The sequence below is a fragment of the Dipodomys merriami genome, unplaced genomic scaffold (assembly GCF_024711535.1).
Source record: "Dipodomys merriami isolate MVZ:Mamm:240054 unplaced genomic scaffold, mDipMer1.0.p SCAF_8, whole genome shotgun sequence".
NCBI lineage: Eukaryota > Metazoa > Chordata > Mammalia > Rodentia > Heteromyidae > Dipodomys > Dipodomys merriami.
This window is the reverse complement of record NW_027206401.1, coordinates 33,686,977-33,707,834: the sequence shown is the minus strand read 5'-3', so window position 1 is coordinate 33,707,834 and position 20,858 is coordinate 33,686,977. Positions and strand designations below refer to the sequence as shown.

Genomic DNA, 20,858 nt, shown 5'->3' with positions numbered 1-20,858 from the left:
GAAATGCCTAGCAATATAATTTGAAGGAAAACAAGAGAGATTTATAAGCTGGGAGCCCTTGTCTCATGCCTGTAATCCTAGCTACTCAGGAGGCTGAGATCTGAGGATGGTGATTCAAAGCCAGCCTGAGTGAGAAAGTTCATGGGACTCTCATCTCTAATCAACCACTTAAAAGCTGGAAGTGAAGCTGTGGCTCAAGAGGTAGAGTACTAGCCTAGAATGAAAAAAGCTCAAGATACAGCACCCAGGCCCTGGGTTCAACCAACAAAAGAGAGAAAAAGAGAGAGGGGGGTAAGAGAAAGAAGGGGGGAGACTTATAATTGCCTATCTTCAGACAGTATCAATAGGATTTGGCAAAGTAAAAGGGTGGTGTGTTTTATGATGTCATAAAGAGGCTTATCATTAAAATCATTTAATAATTTTATTCATGATTCACAAGGGAACAGAGATTATGATAATTAAATCTGTTGATGCCATTGAGGTGTGTGGGATTGCTAACGCCTCAGAGAACAAGAATCTAATTTTAAAATAACATTAAGAAATGAGAGGAATAGATCATCAAAACAAGATGATAGTCACCAGGGACAAATGTTAAATAATATACTCAGACTTAAGAAGAAAAACTGTGGCTTGATGTTTAAGATACTGCTTATTTCATGTCTTGAATGGTAAGATCTCAGTATTTTAGTCCAGGCTAGCACTGAACTTGAAATCCTCTGAATGCTAAGATTAAAGCTCTGGTCTCATACTAGAATTTGTTTTTGATACAGAGTTTCCTATGGTACAAAAGCTTCTGTGCTTTGTTCTAAACAATAATTGATCAATGATTATTTTTCTACCATTAAAAGTTCACAATACATTGTTATAATAGCGTAAAGAGACTGCTAAAAGAAGAACAATTGTCTGAAATATGAGGGGAGTTTCAAACTCGGTGATGGAAGTTCTGGAATGACTTGAAGCACATCTTGAGGTGGGAGGCCATGAGCATGACACTCTAGCCCTGAAGTACACTAGACGTTCACAATCATTCTCTAGCCCTTTTACCATACCTTTTTTTTTTGGGGGGGGGGGGGTGTTTTGGTCGCGGGTCTTCAATTCTGGGCCTGGGCGCTGTCCCTCAGCTCTTCAGCTCAAGGCTAGCACTCTGCCACATGAGCCACAGTGCCACTTCTGTTTTTCTGAGTGGTTTATTAAAGATAAAAGTCTCATGGACTTTTCCTGCTCGGACTGGCTTTGAACCGAGATCCTCAGATCTCAGCCTTCTGTGTAGCTAAGATTACAGGCGTGGCTCACCAGCTCCCGGCTCTTACTATACCTCTTATACAACAATTATACCTCTCAAATGTGTATTTTTGCTGTGAGTAGAACTATGACTCAAGTGGTAGAATGTGAGCCTGAGTGAAAAAGGCTTAGGGATACACACACACACACACACACAAAACCCGGTATTATTTTAAATTCACACACACACACACACACACACACACACACACACACACACACACACACACACACACACACACACACACACACACACACACACACACACACACACACACACACACACACACACACACACACACACACACACACACGGTATAATTTTAAATTCCTCCCCTCTCTGGGTCAGTACTGGAAATTGAACTCAGGGCCTGGGTGCTGTTGCTGAGCTTCTTTGTTCAAAGTGAGTGTTCTACCACTTGAGCCACAGCTTCACTCTGGCTTTCTGGTGGTCAATTAGAGTCTTATGGACTCTCCTGCCTGGGCTGGCTTTGAACATCAATCCTCAGATCTCAGCTACCTGACTAGCTAGGATTACAGGTGTGAGTCACCAGCACCTGGCTCTTTAATAACTTTATTTACATTTTTATATGCTGTTTTCCACTGTTTATGGAGAATATAAACTTTACACAGTTGCAACCATGTCACAAAGTAGTTAGACATTTTTCTTTAAATTCTGCTATAAACATAATCCTTTAGGAACAAGATAGGAGAGGGGAAGATCAATACATTTATAGTGTTCCTAATATGACTAATTAAACCAGAAATACTACATGGTAAAATATCTTTAAGAAGCTAGAAGAGACAGGTGCTGGTGGCTCATACCTATAATCCTAGCTACTCAGGAGGCTGAGATCTAAGGACTATAGTTCAGTGCATCAGAGTAGGACTGTGATTCTTACCTCTAATTAATCACCAGAAAGCTGGAAGCAGAAGTGTGGTTTAAGTGGTAGAATGATAGCCTTGAGCACAGACACTCAGGGACAGTGCTCAGGTCCTGAGTTCAAGCCCCAAGACCAACACACACACAAAGAGTCCAGAGGGCTGGGAAGGTGGCTCAGTGGTAGAGTGCTTGCCTTGCATGCATGAAGCCCTGGGTTTGATTCTCAGTACCACACAAGCAGAAAAAGCCGGAAGTGGCGCTGTGGCTCAAGTGGCAGAGCATCAGCCTTGAGTTGAAGAGTTGAGGGACAGTGCCCAGGCCCAGAGTTCAGGCCCCACGACCGGCAAAAAAAAAAAAAAAAAAAGAAAAAAAAAAGAGGCCAGAGGAGCTGGGTGCCAGTGGCTGACACCTTATAATTCTAGCTATTCAGGAGGATGATATCTGAGGATCAAGGTTTGAAGCCAGCCAGGTAGGAAAGTCCACAAGACTCTTAACTCCTATTAAGCACATAAAAAAAGCTGGCAGTGGTAGATGGTAGCCTTGAGCAGAAAAAGCTTAGGGACAGTGCCTAGGCTCTGAGTTCAAGCCCTAGGATTGGCACCAAAAATTAGCTAGAGGAAAGCAGAGATTTAGTACACACATTGATGTAGGGACTGTTTTACCAAAGGAGCTAATGTGGAGTCTCAGGACAGGAGGAGCAGCATCTGCCCAAGCAAAGGGTAAAGAGAAGAGAAAACACAGCAACATCTGGTCTCTAAATGTGCCAGTGTAAAAAATTGTTGGAGCCAGTGAGCTAAGGTTGTGAGAAAGCAAGATAGGAAAACTGTTTACACAAAGTGCTGGTGGCTCATGCTTGTAATCCTAGCTACTAAGGAGGCTGAGATCTGAGGATCACAGTTCAAAGCCAGCCTAGGCAAGAATGTCTGTGAGACTCTTATCTCCAATAAACCACCAGAAAACAACAATATTTAAAACAAAATTCTATATTCAAGGTTTAAAAAGTAGGGGTTTGGACTCAGTACAAGGCAAGTGAGGCTAACAGGGCAAAGCTTGGAGAGCAGAATCATGACATAAGGGAAAATATTCTCTTCTTAAAAGGAATTATTGAAATTGGATTGTGTGAGAGCAAATGTCAGTGGGTGTTACTACTGATGAGAAGATATTTTCTGATGAGAAGATTTTTTTTTTTTTTTGGGTCCAGTGGTAGGGCCTGAACTCAGGGCCTGGGCGCTGTCCCTCAGCTCTTCAGCTCAAGGCTAGAGCTCTACCACTTGAGACACAGTGCCACTTCCGGCTTTTTTTTTTTTTTTTTTTGCTTATGTGGTGCTGAGGAATCGAACCCAAGGCCTCAGGCATACAAGGCAAGCGCTCTACCACCCAGCCACATTCCCAGCCTGAGAAGAGAATTTTAATGTGTACACCATGCAAATGAAGTTCATGGTAATGCGCGAGGACTTCTGGGGAAGGAAGGTTAGAGGACAGCAAAGGCTAATAGTCACCAATGCGTAAGAGTCAGGGTAGGACAGAGCCAGAGAACATGCCACCTTGGAACCCTGAACCAATTCTGGAGAGAGTGAGTCCCAATTTCCACCCTTCTTAGAAATCTCTTACACTTGCCTGGGAACTGGATGGTTAAAGAATAAACATCTAGGGCTGGAAATGTGGTTTAGTGTTAGAGTGCTTGCCTAGCATGCATGAAGCCCTGGGTTCGATTCCCCAGTACTACATAAACAGAAAAAGCCAGAAGTGGCACTGTGGCTCAAGTGGTAGAGTAGCTAGCCTTGAGCAAAAAAGCAGCTCAGGGACAGTGCCCAGGCTCTGAGTTCAAGCCCCATGACTGACCCCCCACCCCCCAAAAAAAAAGAAAAAAAAAGAATCAACATCTAGCCAGAAGCCAATGGCCAACACCTGTAACCCTAGCTACTCAGAGATCTGGGGACCAAGTTTCAAAGGCAGCAAGGACAGATAAATCCTTTGGAAACTCTTATTTCCAATTACCCAGAAAAAAGCCAGAACTAGAAACATAGCTCAAATGGTAAAGTGCCAACTTGGATGGAAAAAGGCAAGCAAGAGCAAGCAAGAGCTCCTGAGTTCAAACCCTACTACCAGCGCGCGTGCGCACACACACACACACACAGAAAAAAAAGGAGAGATGGGGCTGGGAAGGTGGCTCAGTGGTAGAGCGCTTGCCTTGCATGCCTGAGGCCCTGGGTTCAATTCCCCAGCACCACATAAGCAAAAAGAAAACAGCCGGAAGTGGCGCTGTGGCTCAAGTGGTAGAGCGCTAGCCTTGAGCTGAAGAGCTGAGGGACAGCGCCCAGGCCCAGAGTTCAGGCCCCATGACCAGACCCCCCCCCAAAAAAAAAAGAAAAAAGAAGGAAAGAAAGAAAGACTCTCTTCTTTGCATAACCTTGAGCCATTCTGTGCTTAAAGTGAACCTCCTAAAAGCTGGATTTCTGTACTGAGTCATGGTAAATGATATGAAATGCTAAACAAAGCAAGAGATCTCATCTTTGTGTCAAAGTCGGCATGAATGTTGAAGCCCATGTAGGGCACAATCTTAGGCACCAGAGAAAGAATGAACATGAGGCAGACTTCACAGTGCTGAACAGTCTGGTTTTGACCAAGTGGAACTTATTCATTTCTGTATATCTAAGCCAATTATTAAAAAGAAAATTGGGAAAACGTCTCTCTCTCTGTGATGAGGATATTTAAACAAGGCATTTTGAAAATGTTAAAAATTAAAATTGTAGAAAGTCAAACCATAGGTGCCATGTTTTGCCTGAAGTGGTAAAAATACCATCTGCCACAGTCTTTTAGCAGCATGCTTATTTCAAGTAGCAGTAGGCTAAACTACAGGCATACGCTAGGCTCCAGCTGGGGAAAATACACAGACGTTTGTAGATGTTTTTCTAAGCAAGAGTAGTCAACATATTCGTTTGCTTTTAGACATATATATTAGTTACCATAGCAAAGCAAGTGTGAATGTGGTCTGAGAAGCTTTTCTACCAGTCCCAACCCACACCCAAGAATCCCTGCAACTTAGTAGGCAGCACTCTTTCCTCTTTCCAAGCCCAATGAACTGTGCTAACCTTAGGGTCAGCAGTCTAAGGAATAGGGAATTGGGGAGGGCTCCAACTTGGGGTTGTAGACCTGTCACTGTAAATAACATTCTCATAGCACTGTTTACCACGGTAAAGCTCAGTGTCAGCTTTCTGACATTTTAGGTAATGACATTCACCTTATAAAATGTTCTCTGCAGGTTTAGTGAGGTAAGTATGATGTTCTTTGTTTTCCTATCTTAGAAGCTAGGATTGGCATACACAGAGAACAGTTTTAATCCTGTACACACCTCAAGGTGGGTGGTCTTCAGCAGTGGGTAGAAAGGAGAAATTTGAACCCACAGTTGTCAAGTGCTTTGATATCTTAGGAAGGAAGGCACCATAACAGTATAAAGCATTCATACTTAAGATCCACTGAAACAGGAACTCAAAAGGTGACTTAGCCAGGCTCAGTGGCTCATGCCTGTAATCCTAGCTACTCAAGAGGCTGAGATCTAGAGGATCATAATTTCAAGACAGCCTGGTCAGCAAACTCTGTAAGACTCCATCTTCATTAATAACTAGCAAGAAAGCCAGGTGGAGGCAAAAGGATCAAGCAATTTGAAGTTAATCTATATAGCAAGAGCTTGTTTCTTTCTTCTAAGGTAATTCACTTATCTGTTTGTGTCCAGGCCACTATTTGCTGAATGTGACAGACACCAGACACTCTGGAGACCCAGCTGAGGCTGATTTTGAAATAATCACCTCTTCCACCACCCCCCTAATTCCTCTGCATTTGAGACTGACAAAATTTGAGTGATGGCATATAGAGCCAGTGTGCATGACTGAAATAATTTTGTTTCCCTGAAATCTGATTTTTAAGGCAAAATTTGGCTTTTCAGTAAGTTATTTCTCACTTGGAAATAAAGAAATTTTCAGCAACAACAGTCTCCTGAAATGATGTTGAGTTTTTTAAATATTGGATTATAGATAACCCCAGCAGGGGAACCCTAATCCAGCAAGCACAATGCCTACATTAGGTCGTGAGCATTATAGGCAATAAGATCACTTCTCTGTCTGTCTGTCTGTCTGTCTCTCTCTCTCACACACACACACAGATACATACACAATTCAGTTCAAGGTATGTGTTAAGACAGGCCCATAGTGCATTGCACAAGAGATAATACTGCAAGGTGCACCCTGCAGACATCACCTCTACTGAGAATGATATATAATCTTACCCCTATGTTACTGGATTTACAGGTAAGAATGACATATCTGGATTAATTAATTACTGTCATCTATTCACACCAGCAATACTATACCTAGAATATCACCAGAAATTCAAGGAGGGGCAGGTTCTGTCATCACATAATGAACATATTCTTAAAATGGCTAAGCTGAAATCTATAATCATTGATTATACTTCCTTTACTTCTTTTGGTGTGCCAATACAGGGACTTGAACTCAGAGCTTTGTGCCCTTATTTGGCTTTCTTGCTCACTGTTGGCACTCTACCATTTGTGTGTGTGTGTGTGTGTGTGTGTGTGTGTGTGTGTGTGTGTGTATGTGTGTGTGTGTGTGTGTGTGTGTGTGTGTGTGTGTGTGTGTGTGTGTGTGTGTGTTGCAAGTCTTGGAGCTTGAACTCAGAACCTGGGAGTTGTCCCTGAACCTTTTAACTTAAGGCTAGTGCTCTGTCATTTGAGCCAGATCCACTTCAGGAATTTTGCTGGTTAATTGAACATAAGAGTCTGATGGACGCCAGGTGCTGATGGCTCATGCCTGTATGTCTAGCTACTCAGGAGGATGAGACCTGAGAATCACAGTTCAAAGCCAGTCTGATCAGGAAAGTCTGTGAGACTCTTATCTCCAATTAACCACCAGAAAACCAGAAAGTGGTGCTATGGCACAAAGTGATAGAGTGCTAGCCTTAAGTAAAAGAGCTCAGGGACAGTGCTCAGATCCTGAGTTCAAGCCCCACAATCAATAAACAACAATAACAAAAAGTCTCATGGACTTTACTGGCTGGCTTTGAGCCTAGATCCTTAGATCTTAGCCTCATGGGTACTTAGGATTATAGAAGTGAGCCACCAATAAATACCTGGCCCACTTAAGCATTTTGCTGGTTAATTGGAGATGAAGTCTCAAAGACTTTTCTGCCTGGATTGGTTTGGAATTATGATTCTCCAGGTCTCAGCCTCCTGAGTAGCTAGGACTTCAGACATGAAGCACTGGCACCCAGCCTATCTGTTCATATTGTCTGAGGAAACTAAGGGAAAGCCAAGGAGACTGATGTAAGATTTTGTACTGAGTTGGTGGCTGAGCTGGTCCAGAGCTGTTCTCATAAGTGCACCATATCTTTTTTGTAGGTCATGGGGCTTGAACTCTGGGCCTGGGTGCTGTTCCTCAGCTCTTCAGCTCAGGGGTAGTGCTCTACCACTTAAGCCACAGTGTCACTTCCAGTTTTCTGGTGGTTAATTGGAGATAAGAGAGTCTCATGGACTTTCCTGCTGGGTTGGCTTTGAACTGTAATCCTCAGATCTCAGCCTCCTGAGTTGCTAGGATTATAGGCATGAGCCACCGACACCCAGCCCATATATATATATATATATATATATATATATATATATATATATATATATATATTTTTTTTTTTTTTTTTTTTTTGAGGGGGGTAATTTTTTTTTTTTTTTTTTGTCGGTCATGGGGCCTGAACTCTGCGCCTGGGCACTGTCCCTCAGCTCTTCAGCTGTAGACTAGCGCTCTACCACTTTGAGCCTCAGACCCACTTCGGCCTTTTCTGGTTATGTAGTGCTGAGGAATCGAACCTAGGGCCTCATGTATGCAAGGCAAGCACTCTACCAATGAGCCACCTTCCCAGCCCAAGGGGGGTAATTTTGTTTTATGGCGATACTGGCGGGCTTGAACTCAAGAGCCTCACACTCTCACTTAACTTTTTTTTTGGGGGGGGGGTCTGGTCGTGGGGCCTGAACTCTGGGCCTGGGCGCTGTCCCTCAGCTCTTCAGCTCAAGGCTAGCGCTCTACCACTTGAGCCACAGCGCCACTTCCGGCTTTTTTCTTTTTTCTTATGTGGTGCTAAGGAATCGAACCCAGGGCCTTGAGCATGCAAGGCAAGCGCTCTACCACTGAGCCATCTTCCCAGCCCTCACTTAACTTTTTTTAGCTCAAGGTTGGAGCTCTATTACTTCAAATCTTGTTCCTCTCTCATCTCAGCCTCCTGAGTATCAATTATAGGTGGGAGCCACTACTGTCTAACTTCCACTAAAAATCTTTTCCATTGTCAAAGTGCTTCTGGGATAAGTACCCTAGAAAGGTTCTCTGAGTCATAAATAAGCTCAGTACTCAGTAGTCAAGTTTTCCTTTACCTGTATATTCTAGTGGTTGCATTCTTTTACTACCACAATAAAATCCCAGATGTTATCTTCAAACTAGTTTGTCAAACCTCCCCAAGAAATCTTCTTAACCTTGTGGATACCTGCAATATGTATCAAAAGCTTCCTTTTCAGAAATGCAAGTCAAAACAACATTGAGATTCCATCTCACCCCAGTAAGATTGGCTAGCATTAAGAATTTGAACAATAACAAATTCTGATGGGGATGTGGAGAAAAAGCGATTCTACTACATTTTGGTGAGAAAAGCATGAAGAGTCCTCCCCGCACCCCCTTGCTCCCCTGCCCCAAAATCTAAACATAGAACTATCCTATGATGAAGCCATACCACTCTTGGGCATCTACCTAGAACATTACAAGTAAAGACAATTGTACATCCATGTTCATTGCTGCATTATTAATAATAGCCAAGTTATGGAAACACTCCAAATGCCCTACAATAGCTAAGTGGATCAAGAAAATGTGGCATCCATACACAATGGAATTTTATACATCTATTAGAAAGAATAATACTGTCTCTTGTAGGAAAATGGATGGATCTAGAACAAATCATGTTAAGTAAGCCAGGCTCAGAGAGACAAACTGAATTTTTTTTCTTATATGTAGAAGCTAGATCCAAAATAATACTGGACATGATAAAATGTATAGAACTCAAAGCATGTACATACAAAAAAACTGACTAAAGACGGGTATATTTAGGGAGGCATCCAAAGGCCTAACTCCCCGGAACAACTCATGTATTGCTTATCAAAATGAATACCAGAAAGTAGAAACCTTTTTTGGGCGGGGGGTGGGCCAAGTGGAATGGAGGGAGGAAGGGTGAGCAAATACAGTCCTTATATTCAATGTACATTATGTAAAAGATGAACTATGAGCCGGCTGCAGTAGCTCATGCCTGGAATCCTAGCTACTCAGGAGGCTGAGATCTGAGGATTGTAGTTCAAAGCCAGCCAGAAAAAATGAAAGTGGCACTGTGGCTCAAGTGGTAAATAAAGTGCTTGCCCTGAGCTGCATTGCTGAGGGACAGCACCCAGGTCCAGAGTTCAAGCCCCATGACCAACAGAAAAAAGAAAAAAAGAAAAAAACTATGTAACTTGAAGGTAGGAATGAGAGGGAAGGGGAAAAGGAGGACAGAGGGTAACATTGACGAGAATCATTGTACTCATGATCTGACTTACAGAATTGTAAACCTTTTGTACAACTACATAATAATAGTAATGGTAATAGTAATAATAACAATAGACTTTGATCTGCATCATAATGGAGCACTGTGATACAAGAGAAGTAGCAATGACTGAGACTGTATTAAGAAAATTGAGGGCTGGGAAGGTGGCTCAGTGGTAGAGTGCTTGCCTTGCATGCATAAGGCCCTGGGTTTGATTCCTCAGCACCACATAAGCAGAAAAGGCCGGAAGTGATGCTGTGGCTCAAGTGGTAGGGTACTAGCCCTGAGCTGAAGAGCTGAGGGACAGTGCCCAGACCAGAGTTTAGGTCCTACAACCAACAACAAAAAAAAAAAATTGAGGAAAGCATCTGATCCAGTCTGAGCAACCAGATTCCCTATACAAGATGGTAAATTACTCTTTACTACAGGGTTAGTAGAGGGTTCTAGAAAAAAGGAGAAGAACCTTGAAAGCAGAGAAGATAGCAAGAGTCAAGACAGAAAAGAGGGGCTCTAGGTGTGGCTCAAATGGCACAGCAATTGCTCAGTAAGCCTGAGGCCCTAAGTTCAAATGCCAGTACCACCAAGACAGAAAAGTAAAACCATGCTTTCCTTAATTTTGTACTGCTGTAGTACAGGGTAAGAGATGAAGCTGGGCAGTCCCTCAGGGAAATTATTGTGTAGCCCATAAATGTCAACATAACAAGCTTTGAATGCCTTGTAGACAACAAGGGGCCAATGAAAGGTTTGAGGCTGGACAAGAAAACTGTCAGACCTGTGGTTTAGATAGATATTCTTTCTGGTAATTTATCTATGGGAGAGGCAGGGAGACCAAGCAGTAGAATTTTCATTGGTTCAGATGACGAGGCTGGTCCTGAGCGCTGAAAAGGGAGGAAAACAAAGGATGGTAAACTAAAAGGAGGATGCAGCCTAGTTTAATGTTGTCGTGGAACATAGGGGTTCAGAAGCGAATGCAGTTCCTCACACAGTTGACCGGTGGGATGACAGTGAAAGTAAAAGGAGAGAGAATAAATAAAAAGGACCAGAAGCAAAACACTAAAGGTGAACTCTGATGTACACTACAAACTGAGTGAGAATTCTGTGATGTAGGCTTGATGATTGGCTATAACAAGTATACTGCTCTGTGTGGGAGATGGTTAGTAGGGAGGTAGAACAAAGGACAGATGCATTTCAGGCCAATAGAACAAAAAAAGAGTTAGGACAGAGTGTGATCCAGAGATGTGCACCTCTGGGCAGCCAAGAGAGTGCATGGTTCCAGGTCAGTAAGAGAGTTAAGAGTTTTCCTGTTGCCAGCATTCTGGCCAACAGAGCTTTTCTGGCTTTTTTTTTTTTGTGGAAATAAAGAGTATCAGGACTTTGCTGCCTGGGCTGGCTTTGAACTGAGATTCTTAGATTTCAGCCTCCTGAGTAGCTAGGATTATAGGTGTGACCTCTGGTATCTGCCTCAGTAGAGGCTTTCTGAGTAATACTTCTTCCCTGTCTCTGGAGTACAGGTACAGGTGTGTTCACCCTCTGGATATTCATGAGTGTTGCACAATTAAGATAGTCACCATATTCATTTAGCCAAGCACTATATATATGGGAAACACTTGTAAATGTTCGTTTGTCCCTGAGGAAAAAACAGAATGTAAATGTTCATTTGTCCCTGAGGAAAAAACAGAATATGACTCAGGTATGTATGCCAGCTGGACTAACGCCCTGAGAGCTAACGTCCCATAGCAGGTTTTAGCCAGCGTACTATATTAGAATTACTGGAAGAAATACTGGAAGGCCCAACTTGTCTTACTCAGCCCTACCTAGCACAGGAGAGTAAGCTTACTGAATGAGAGTGAATTTACTGCAGTAACAGGACCTCAGATCTCAACCTCCTGAGTAGCTAAGATTACAGGCATAAGCCACCAGAACCAAGCCCTGATATCATATTATCTATTTAGTTTTGTTTACTTATCTGTTTTCCCCAGTGGATTGTAAATGTCTTGAAAAGAAAGACTTTGTTTGGCTCACTCTTTTATTCTTAATATTTAATAAAATGTCTGGAGTGAAATAGGCATTCACTAATAAACATATACATTGTTGAATGAATATATTCCATTTGCTGATGTCTATTACTTAACAGGAAATGTCTGTTAGCTTTAAATGTAATGATTCTCTTCTGACTTTTCATATGTAAAGACAAATCAATCATCAAATTGAAATGTGTAAAACTGTATAGTTTACATAAAATCTACTTACCTTAGCATAGTTTAATCTTCCTTTTTCGTGAGCCTAAAATTTGACAGATAAAATGAATGTTAGTTCTTGAACAATTATTTAGTATTTAAATAACTTGTTTCTTGAAGAATAAAACTCAATTGTCATTCCTTTTCTTTCCCCTCCACTAGTTGTGTGTGTGTGTATTTTTTTTGGTGGGGGGGGGGGGGTTGGTCGTGGGGCCTGAACTCTGGAGCTGGGCTCTGTCTCTCAGCTCTTCAGTTCAAGACAAGCACTCTACCTCTTGAGCCATAGTGCTACTTCCAGTTTTCTGATGTTTTATTGGAGATAAGAGTCTCATGAATTTTCCTTCCCAGGCTGCCTTTGAACAGGGCTGGCTTTGAACTGCGATCCTTAGCTCTCAGCCTCCTGAGTTGCTAGAATTACAGGCACAAACCACTGGTGCCGGCTTGTTAATATATATTGAAATACACACATATACATCCATATACCCAACGGTCCCTCTCAAATACATGTATGTGCATGTGACTGCAAATGCACACACACACAAACACTCAGACACATACAACTCTTCCAACTATTCTTTTTGAATTTGGGGCCTTGCTTGAATCAAATCCACAGCTATCAACTTTTCTTTATGTTGGAGATTTATCCACATAGAGAGAGATACACATTATAGACACACACACACACACACACACACACACACACACACACACACACACACACACACACACACACACACTTTGAAAGTAAAGAAAAGTTAAAAGAATAGTACATCCAGGCATAAGTGGCTCATGTCTATAATCCTAGCTACTCAGGGCACTGAGCTCCAAGGATTGTGGTTTGAAGTCAGCCTGGGCAGAAATGTGTGTAATTGGGGCTGGGAAGTTGGCTCAGTGGTAGAGCGCTTGCCTTGCATGCCTGAGGCCCTGGGTTTGATTCCTCAGCACCACGTAAGCAAAAAAAGCCGGAAGTGGCACTGTGGCTCAAGTGGTAGAGCGCTAGCCTTGAGTTGAAGAGCTGAGGGACAGCACTCAGGCCCAGAGTTCAGGCCCCATGACCGGACACAAAAAAAAAACAAAACAAACAAAAAAATGTGCATAATTGGAGACAATTAGGGGCTGGAAAGGTGGCTCAGTGGTAGGGCACTTGCCTTGCATGCATGAGGCCTTGGGTTTGATTCCTCAGCACCACATAAGCAAAAAGAAAAAAAAGCCAGAAGTGGCTCTGTGGCTCAAGTGGTAGAGCCTTGAGCTGAAGAGCTGAGGGACAGCGCCCAGGCCCAGAGTTCAAGCTGCACAACCGGACCCCCACCCCCCCAAAAAAAATCTCCAATTAGCTACCACAAAGCTAAAAGTAGAATTGTGGGTCAAGTGGTAGAGCTATCCTTGTGCAAATAAGCTAAATGATACTTTGTAGGCCCTGAGTTCAAGCCTCAGAACCAGCATACAAACAAAACAAAACAGTATAATGAGCAGATATGTACTCCCTCACAGGATTTGAAGGTGTAGACATCATGATGTTTCATCCTTACATGCTTTAGCATGTCTACAACACATAGGGTATATCTCATATACAATCACATGACTATTGTCCAACTAAAAAACTAATAATAATCCCATGTCACCTAAAATATAACCTGTATACATATTCCCCTAACTATCCCAAGAATATCTTTTATGTCTTTTCTTCCCAAACAAGAATTAAGCAAATTAATCAAGATTTGTACATTGGATTTTGTTTTGTTTTGTGATAGTATTGAGATCAAGACCTCACAATTGCTAAGCAGGCACTATACCACTTGAGCCACAATTTCAGCCCCCTAAAATCTTAATTGTGACCATTCCAAGACTTTCTGGGGAGATGAACATGTTGGGAGCCAGAAAATTGCTTCTAGGCAATTTGTGTATGTGTATGTATGCCAGTACTGGGCCTTGAACTCAGGGCCTGAATGCTGTTCCTTAGCTTTTTCACTCAAGGTTGGCACTTTACCACTTGAACCACAGCTTCACTTCTAACTTTTTGATAGTTAATTGGAGATAAACATCTCAAGAATTTTCTTGCCTGGACTGCCTCTGAACAGATCTCAGCTTCCTGAGTAGCTAGGATTACAGGTATGAGTCACAAGCACCAGCTCTTAAATGGAATCTGAAGGCTTTTATATGGGCCCTTATTGCCTTGCTTATAAAGTAAGAGTATTGGACCATCCTGTTGGATACTGGCCAGTCTGCCTTGGAATCACTGGAATAGCCTGTGAAGAATCAAGATTCTCAACCCCCTACCCATGAGATTATCATTTAAGGATAACTGGTCTGGTCTATATCTTATGTCCTTTCCAATTTATGTTTCAGTGTGCATCAGTGGTGACTTTAAAGACTGGAAAGAAACAGCTGTATGAGCTCTTTATGTCTCATGGAGAATGTATAGTACTGTCACTTTCCCCTTTTTCTGACATCTGTCACAAATGTATTTCTAGTGGAGCAAGATATTATTAAAATAACTTTCTCACTAGGGCCCAAAATAGGCTGATACAAAATAAATGCAGACTATATTTCAACAGCCACAGCCCTGAATTTCTTCCTGCCACACAGTTCATCTCCAGAAGCTACTGTAAATTCTGCCATACACTGCGAATCCCCAGAGGCTTCATTACAAGGGTCTTTAAAAGAGATTCACTCATCTCTTTGCCTCCTGTAGGTGTGCTTCTTGTCAATCCAGGTCATGAGAAGAGAAAGTAATTTTTCCCAGTCGTTAGCAGTTCATAGAAAAATGTATGGTTTGATCCTTGTTTTATCTTTAAAAATGTGAAAATAGACAAGACTGTGTGCCAGTGCTTATGACACTGGAGGTGTCCTTAGACGGCTATGGTGTTCCTGTAAAACAATATCTTGTACAAAAGCAAAGAAAGGCCAGCACTGTGATTGAGATGATGCACAAAGGGATTAATTCCAAAGGTTTATATACTGGTCTCTGCAGTCCACAGGCAGACAGGTTCCCTGTTGGTAAGTAATAGATGTGCAATATGGTCTTTTTTTTTTTTTTTCAGGTAAGGGGTAGGTTTATTTAGTAGACCTGCTGGGACCAGGCAAGGGTGGCACTCCACCTGGCTGGGAAAGGCCTGGGAATGAGAGAGAGCAGGGAAGAGAGGAAAGAGAGAGAAAAGAGCCAGAAAAGAGCAGAGAGAGGGGTAAGAACAGTAGCACTCACGTGGTATTCAGGTAAGGGGTAGACCTGCTGGGACCAGGCAAGGTTGGCACTCCACGTGGCTGGGAAAGAGAGAGAGCAAGAAAAGAACAGAGAGAGTGCTAGAATAGAACAGAGAGAGCAAGAAAAGAGCAGCAAGAGCAAGAGTGGTCTTTTACTTTAAGAAACAAATGCTTTTTTTTGTTAGGTAACAAAGAGGGACTGGATGACATAAATGAGCTGTTTCCAATTTCCAAATAGTGTTGGAGATGCAGACACCATTCCTAAATGTAGAAAGCTAATATTTCACAGCAGGAATCTAGAAATTGCTAGAAACTGGCCATCTCTATTTAACAGGTTAAAAAAATAATTTGAGTCATCTTCCTCCTCGATGTTTTCTTGTGTTGGTATTAGAACTTGAACATAGGGCCTTAGTTCTTATGCTTAAGACTAGCACTCTAAATTGGATATATAAGACTTTACAGACTTTCCTGCCCAGGCTGGCTGATCCTAACATTTCAGCCTCCTGAGTAGCTAGGATTATAGGTGTGAGCCACCAGTGTGCCTGGATAAATTTTTTTTTTGTCAGTCACTATTTTTTCACTTTTTCTGAATCACATTCATTTTTCTTAGGTAAATATCTAGTCTTTTTTGGAAAACTTTAGGTAAAATTCATGTAAAATAAAATTAATCATTTTAATCACCTTAAAGAGCATACATCAGTAGCAGTTAGTACATTCACAGTGCTGTGCAGTCATTATCACTATCAATTCCAAGTATTTATCATCCCAATAGGACACTTGGGTAGGAGGCATTGGTGGCTCAGTGGTACATCTAATTTTCATATCCCTAAAGGAAAAACCATACTTATATGCAATCACTCTCCATTTCCTTACAGCTTACCTGGTAAGCCCCAATAGCTACATATCTGATACATCTCTCTTTGGAACTGCCTATTGTGGATACCTAATAAAAATATAGCCACATAATATGTGGCCTTGTTTTTTTTTGGGTCCGGTCATGGGGCCTGAACTCTGGGCCTGGGCGCTGTCTCTCAGCTCTTCAGCTCAAGGCTAGCGCTCTACACTTGAGCCACAGCACCACTTCCGGCTTTTTTCTTTTTGCTTATGTGGTGCTGAGGAATTGAACCCAGGGCCTCAGGCATGCAAGGCAAGCGCTCTACCATGGAGCCACCTTCCCAGCCCAATATGTGGCCTTTTGTATGTTTTTTTTTTTAAATTTGGCATCATCTTTTCAAGAGTATAGCATATATCAATGCCTCACTTCCTTTAATAACATCCCATTGTATGGACACACTGCACTTTGTTTATTCACTCATCAGCTGATGGACACTGGACTATTTCTGCCTTTTGTATATTGTGAATACTGCCGTACTTAATTTTGTTTGAATAAAAGTCTTTTAAATACATTATTATTTCTGCATCTGTTCCTTACAGTGCCCATGTTTATCACATTTCAGCCAAATGATAATCCTGGTTTCTGAATATACTCTATATCCAAATGTATCCCCTTTTTGTGGCTTCCTTTGTCTAAGAAGGTCTCTTCCCATCCCTAATTCTTATCTTTACTATTAAGACCTTTTCATTCAAGGACTATGTTACATGTCATGTACTTCATAAATTCTCTCTGTTTCTCTCACCAGACTCAAATCCTCTTCCTTCTGAGTTCTCTACTGAATTAATTACAGTACTTTCATATTTATTCCTTTCTCTTATTACCTCAGTAAATTACAAGCAGGTTTTGGGCAATTTATTGTTATGTAAATAGCAGCTAAACACTCTGTCCCTTTAAGTGCAAGAGAAAAATCTTAAGAAAAATTCAAGCTGGGCACCATTGATTTATGCCTGTAATCCTAGCTACTCAGAAGGCTGAGATCTGAGAATTGGGATTCAACTAATCTGGAAGGAAAGTTCATGAGACACATTTTCAATTAACCACCAAGAAGCTGGAAGTAGAGCTGTGGCTCAAGTGGTAGTGTGCTAGCCTTGAGCTAAAATCCCCAGGAAAGCACCCAGGCCCTGCAAACCCCACAACCAGTACGCACACACGCATGCGTACGCATGCACACACACATGCACTCACACAGAGATATATTTGGGTTATGTCATAGATTTAATAGTCTGTAGCTATACATATGGTTCTTTCAAATGTCCACAATGTATATCTTCAATGTTGAGGATGATGCTAATATTATTCTTTTAGTAATAACTAAAAATAATAATAAAAGCCAAAGTATATTGTACATGAGAGGGCTCTTTTCATATGCATTTTCTCTTTCAAGAATTCATGTGTTAGCTGGGCGCCGGTGGCTCACGCCTATAATCTTAGCTACTCCGGAGGCTGACATCTGAGGATTGCAGTTCAAAGCCAGACTGGGCAGGAAAGTCTGTGAGACTCTTATCTCCAATAAACCACTCAGTGGCACAGTGGCTCAAGTGGTAGAGTGCTAGCCTTGAGCTGAAAAGCTGAGGGACAGCGCCCAGGCCCAGAAATCAAGTCCCATGACTGACAAAAAAAAAAAAAAAAAAAAAAAAGGGCTGGGAAGTTGGCTCAGTGGTAGAGCACTTATCTTGAATGCCTGAGGCCCTGGGTTTGATTCCTCAGCACCACATAAGCAAAAAGCAAAAAAGCTGGAAGTGGCACTGTGGTTCAAGTGGTAGAGCGCTAGCCTTGAGCTGAAGAGCTGAGGGAGAGTGCCCAGGCCCAGAGTTCAGACCCCACAACTGGACCCCCCCCCTAAAAAAAAAAAAGAGAAAAGAAAAAAAAGAATGCATGTGTTATTTTTTTTATTGTGAAAATACTGTACAGAGGGGTTACAATTACATGGGTAAGATAATGAGTACATTTCTTATCAAGCATTGTAGCCTCCTCCTTTGTTTCCCCTCCCCATCCCTTCCCATCCTCCCCCACCCGCCATATATATGTGTGTGTGTATGTGTGTGTGTGTGTGTGTTATATTTGTGTGTGTGTGTGTGTGTGTGTGTGTGTGTGTGTGTGTGTGTGTGTGTGTGTGTGTGTGTGTGTGTGTGTGTGTGTTAGTCATGGAGCCTGAACTCTGGGCCTGGGCGCTGTTCCTCAGCTCTTCAGTTCCAGGCTAGCGCTCTACCACTTAAGCCACAGCACCACTTCCAGCCTTTTCTGCTTTTGTGGTGTTGAGGAATCAAACCCAGGGCCTCATGCATGCGAGGCAAGCACTACCACTGAGCCACCTTCCCAGCCCCTGCATGTGTTATTTTTATGCATACTAGCCTTGTCTAGAAATCTTTGTTTCACTTTTCAATAAAGAGTAATAGTAGGATATCTAGGGACAAATGAGTTATAGCTTAGCAACGGTAATATGCAGTGAACTTAAGGCATTTTATGGTTGGTTATGACAATGTCAGAATGTTACAAGGCTAAGTGACATTTCAGTACTTTTAAGAATAGTCATGAAAATATAATCATAATTATTTCTTCGGGTGACTTCTAATGGAATAGAAAACTAGCAGGATCATTAAAAATAAAGCTTGCTGACCTGCAACAGCCTGTGGACTCCCCGAGAGAGTCAGAGCTCTGGGTTCTCTGAAGGATTCCACTTACTTTTACGGGAATCAAAATGCAACTGAGTAATGACTTTACCTCCCTAGGGTGAATCACCCATTCACTAACAGTATTTTAATCTGATCGTTATTTTTTTAGCAGCTACAAATTTAAATTTAAAATTAAGTAGAGTGAGATCTATGGAGACAACGTTCAACAAGTATTTTTCAGTGTTCTGGGATCCAGGCTTGTGTTGTTCATAAACTGCTTCAGGAGTAAGTGTGCGTGTGTGTGTGCATGCATGCATGCATGTGTGTGTGTGTGTGTGTGTGTGTGTGTGTGTCTGTGTGCACATGCCTATGAGGGTGGCCTCCAGATGTAATGAAAGAGGGTTATAGAATCTTTGCAGGGAGGATTGGAGATGAGGTGGTAGATGCTCTTCCTCCTTAGAGTCACAATAATGCTGAATAAGTTTTAGGAGTTCATGATATCCTTGTTTCCTTGCCTAGTCAATAATTTTCACTCCATGTAGGAAATCAAGACTAGATGGGACACAAACCTTTCTGGGCAGAGCAGGAAGTAATTTTACATGTGGCAACAAGAAATCATAGTTGACTTCCATCAACAGGAGCAAGATTTTTCTATTTCTCAGTGTCAAAGCTGGTTTAAGCTTGAAACAGTATTTTTCTTATAGTGCATGTCTTGTCTAAGATATGTGTTTTTTAGATTTGAGAGCTGGAAAAGACCTTACTAGAATTACTATGAATTAACTGAAAAGTGAATTTTCTATTATCCTTATTAATCTTATGATCAACTTCAAAACTAAGGGAAGATATTCAGGAGGGTAAATGACTTGAAAAAATGGGTAAGGGGATGAATAGGGTCAAAATGGCTTTTGTAATGGGGCTGGGAAGGTGGCTCAGTGGTAGAGCGCTTGCCTTGCATGCCTGAGGCCCTGGGTTCAATTCCTCAGCACCACATAAGCAAAAAGAAAAAAGCCGGAAGTGGTGCTGTGGCTCAAGTGGTAGAGCGCTAGCCTTGAGCTGAAGAACTGAGGGACAGTGCGCAGGCCCAGAGTTTAGGCCCCACGACAGGACCAAAAAAAAATAAAAGGCTTTTGTAAGAATGGAAATAGAACAATGAAATCTGCTGAAATTGTTTTAAGAAGAGGGGATTGCAATAAGTGAAAATGATAGATGAGTGCAGTCAATTATGATACATTATGTACTGTGTGGACATGTTATAAGAACCTCCCTTGTTCAATAAATGTTAATAAAAATGACTTGGAAAAAATTTAGGAAGAATTACAAGTAATTTTAGGATTAAAAAGCAATGTCTGCCAGGCACCAGTGGCTAGCTACTCAAGAGGCTGAGATCTGAGGATTGCAGTTCAAAGCCAGCCTGGGCAGGAAAGTTTGTGAAATTCTCATCTCCAACAAACTATCCAGAAAAAGACAGAAGTGGGGCTAGGAAGGTGGCTAAGTGGTAGAGCACTTGCCTTGCATGCCAGAGGCCCTGGGTTCAATTCCTCAGCACCACATAAGCAAAAAGAAAAAAGCCAGAAGTGGCGCTGTGGCTCAAGTGGAAGAGCGCTAGCCTTGAGCTGAAGAGCTGAGGGACAGCGTCCAGGCCCCATGACCGGACCCCCACCCCCCCAAAAAAAAGACAGAAGTGGAACTGTGGCTTAAGTGGTAGAGCCCCAGCCTTGAGCAAAAAAGACAGGTATACACTATTATACTGAGCTTATTAATTGCTAACATTTCGCCTGGGTTGGCCTGGAAGTATAATCCTCCAAATCTCTGCCTGTGAAATAGCTGGAATTAAGCTTAGTCTATTTTTGCTTTTGCTCTAGACTGGTGTTTTACCACTTGAGCTCCATCTCTACTTTTTTTTCCTGGTTAACTGGAGATAAGAGTCTTAAATTTGTTTAGCAAAGCTGTCTTTGAACTTGTATCCTCTGATCTCAGCTTCCTGAGTAGCAATAATTACAGGTGTGATCAACTGGTGCCTGGTTTAAGTTATATTTTTTAACTTAAGATTTTAACATAAGAAAACAATCTGTAGACCTTCTCAGTCCAGGATCCTTCTCTTTAGTTATTTTATTTTTTATTTACTTTCAACT

At 41.9% G+C, this 20,858-nt stretch overlaps 1 protein-coding gene across 2 annotated transcripts in view; it reads right to left on the bottom strand.

Annotated features, from left to right (window-relative positions):
* Pdss2 (decaprenyl diphosphate synthase subunit 2) overlaps positions 1–20,858 on the bottom strand; it is a 207,040-nt gene that overhangs the window by 19,474 nt on the left and 166,708 nt on the right. For both annotated transcript variants that reach the window (XM_070010095.1, XM_070010094.1), the window contains one exon: positions 12,032–12,064. In XM_070010095.1, coding sequence (XP_069866196.1) covers positions 12,032–12,064 — 33 coding nt within the window. The remainder of the gene's footprint in view (positions 1–12,031; positions 12,065–20,858) is intronic.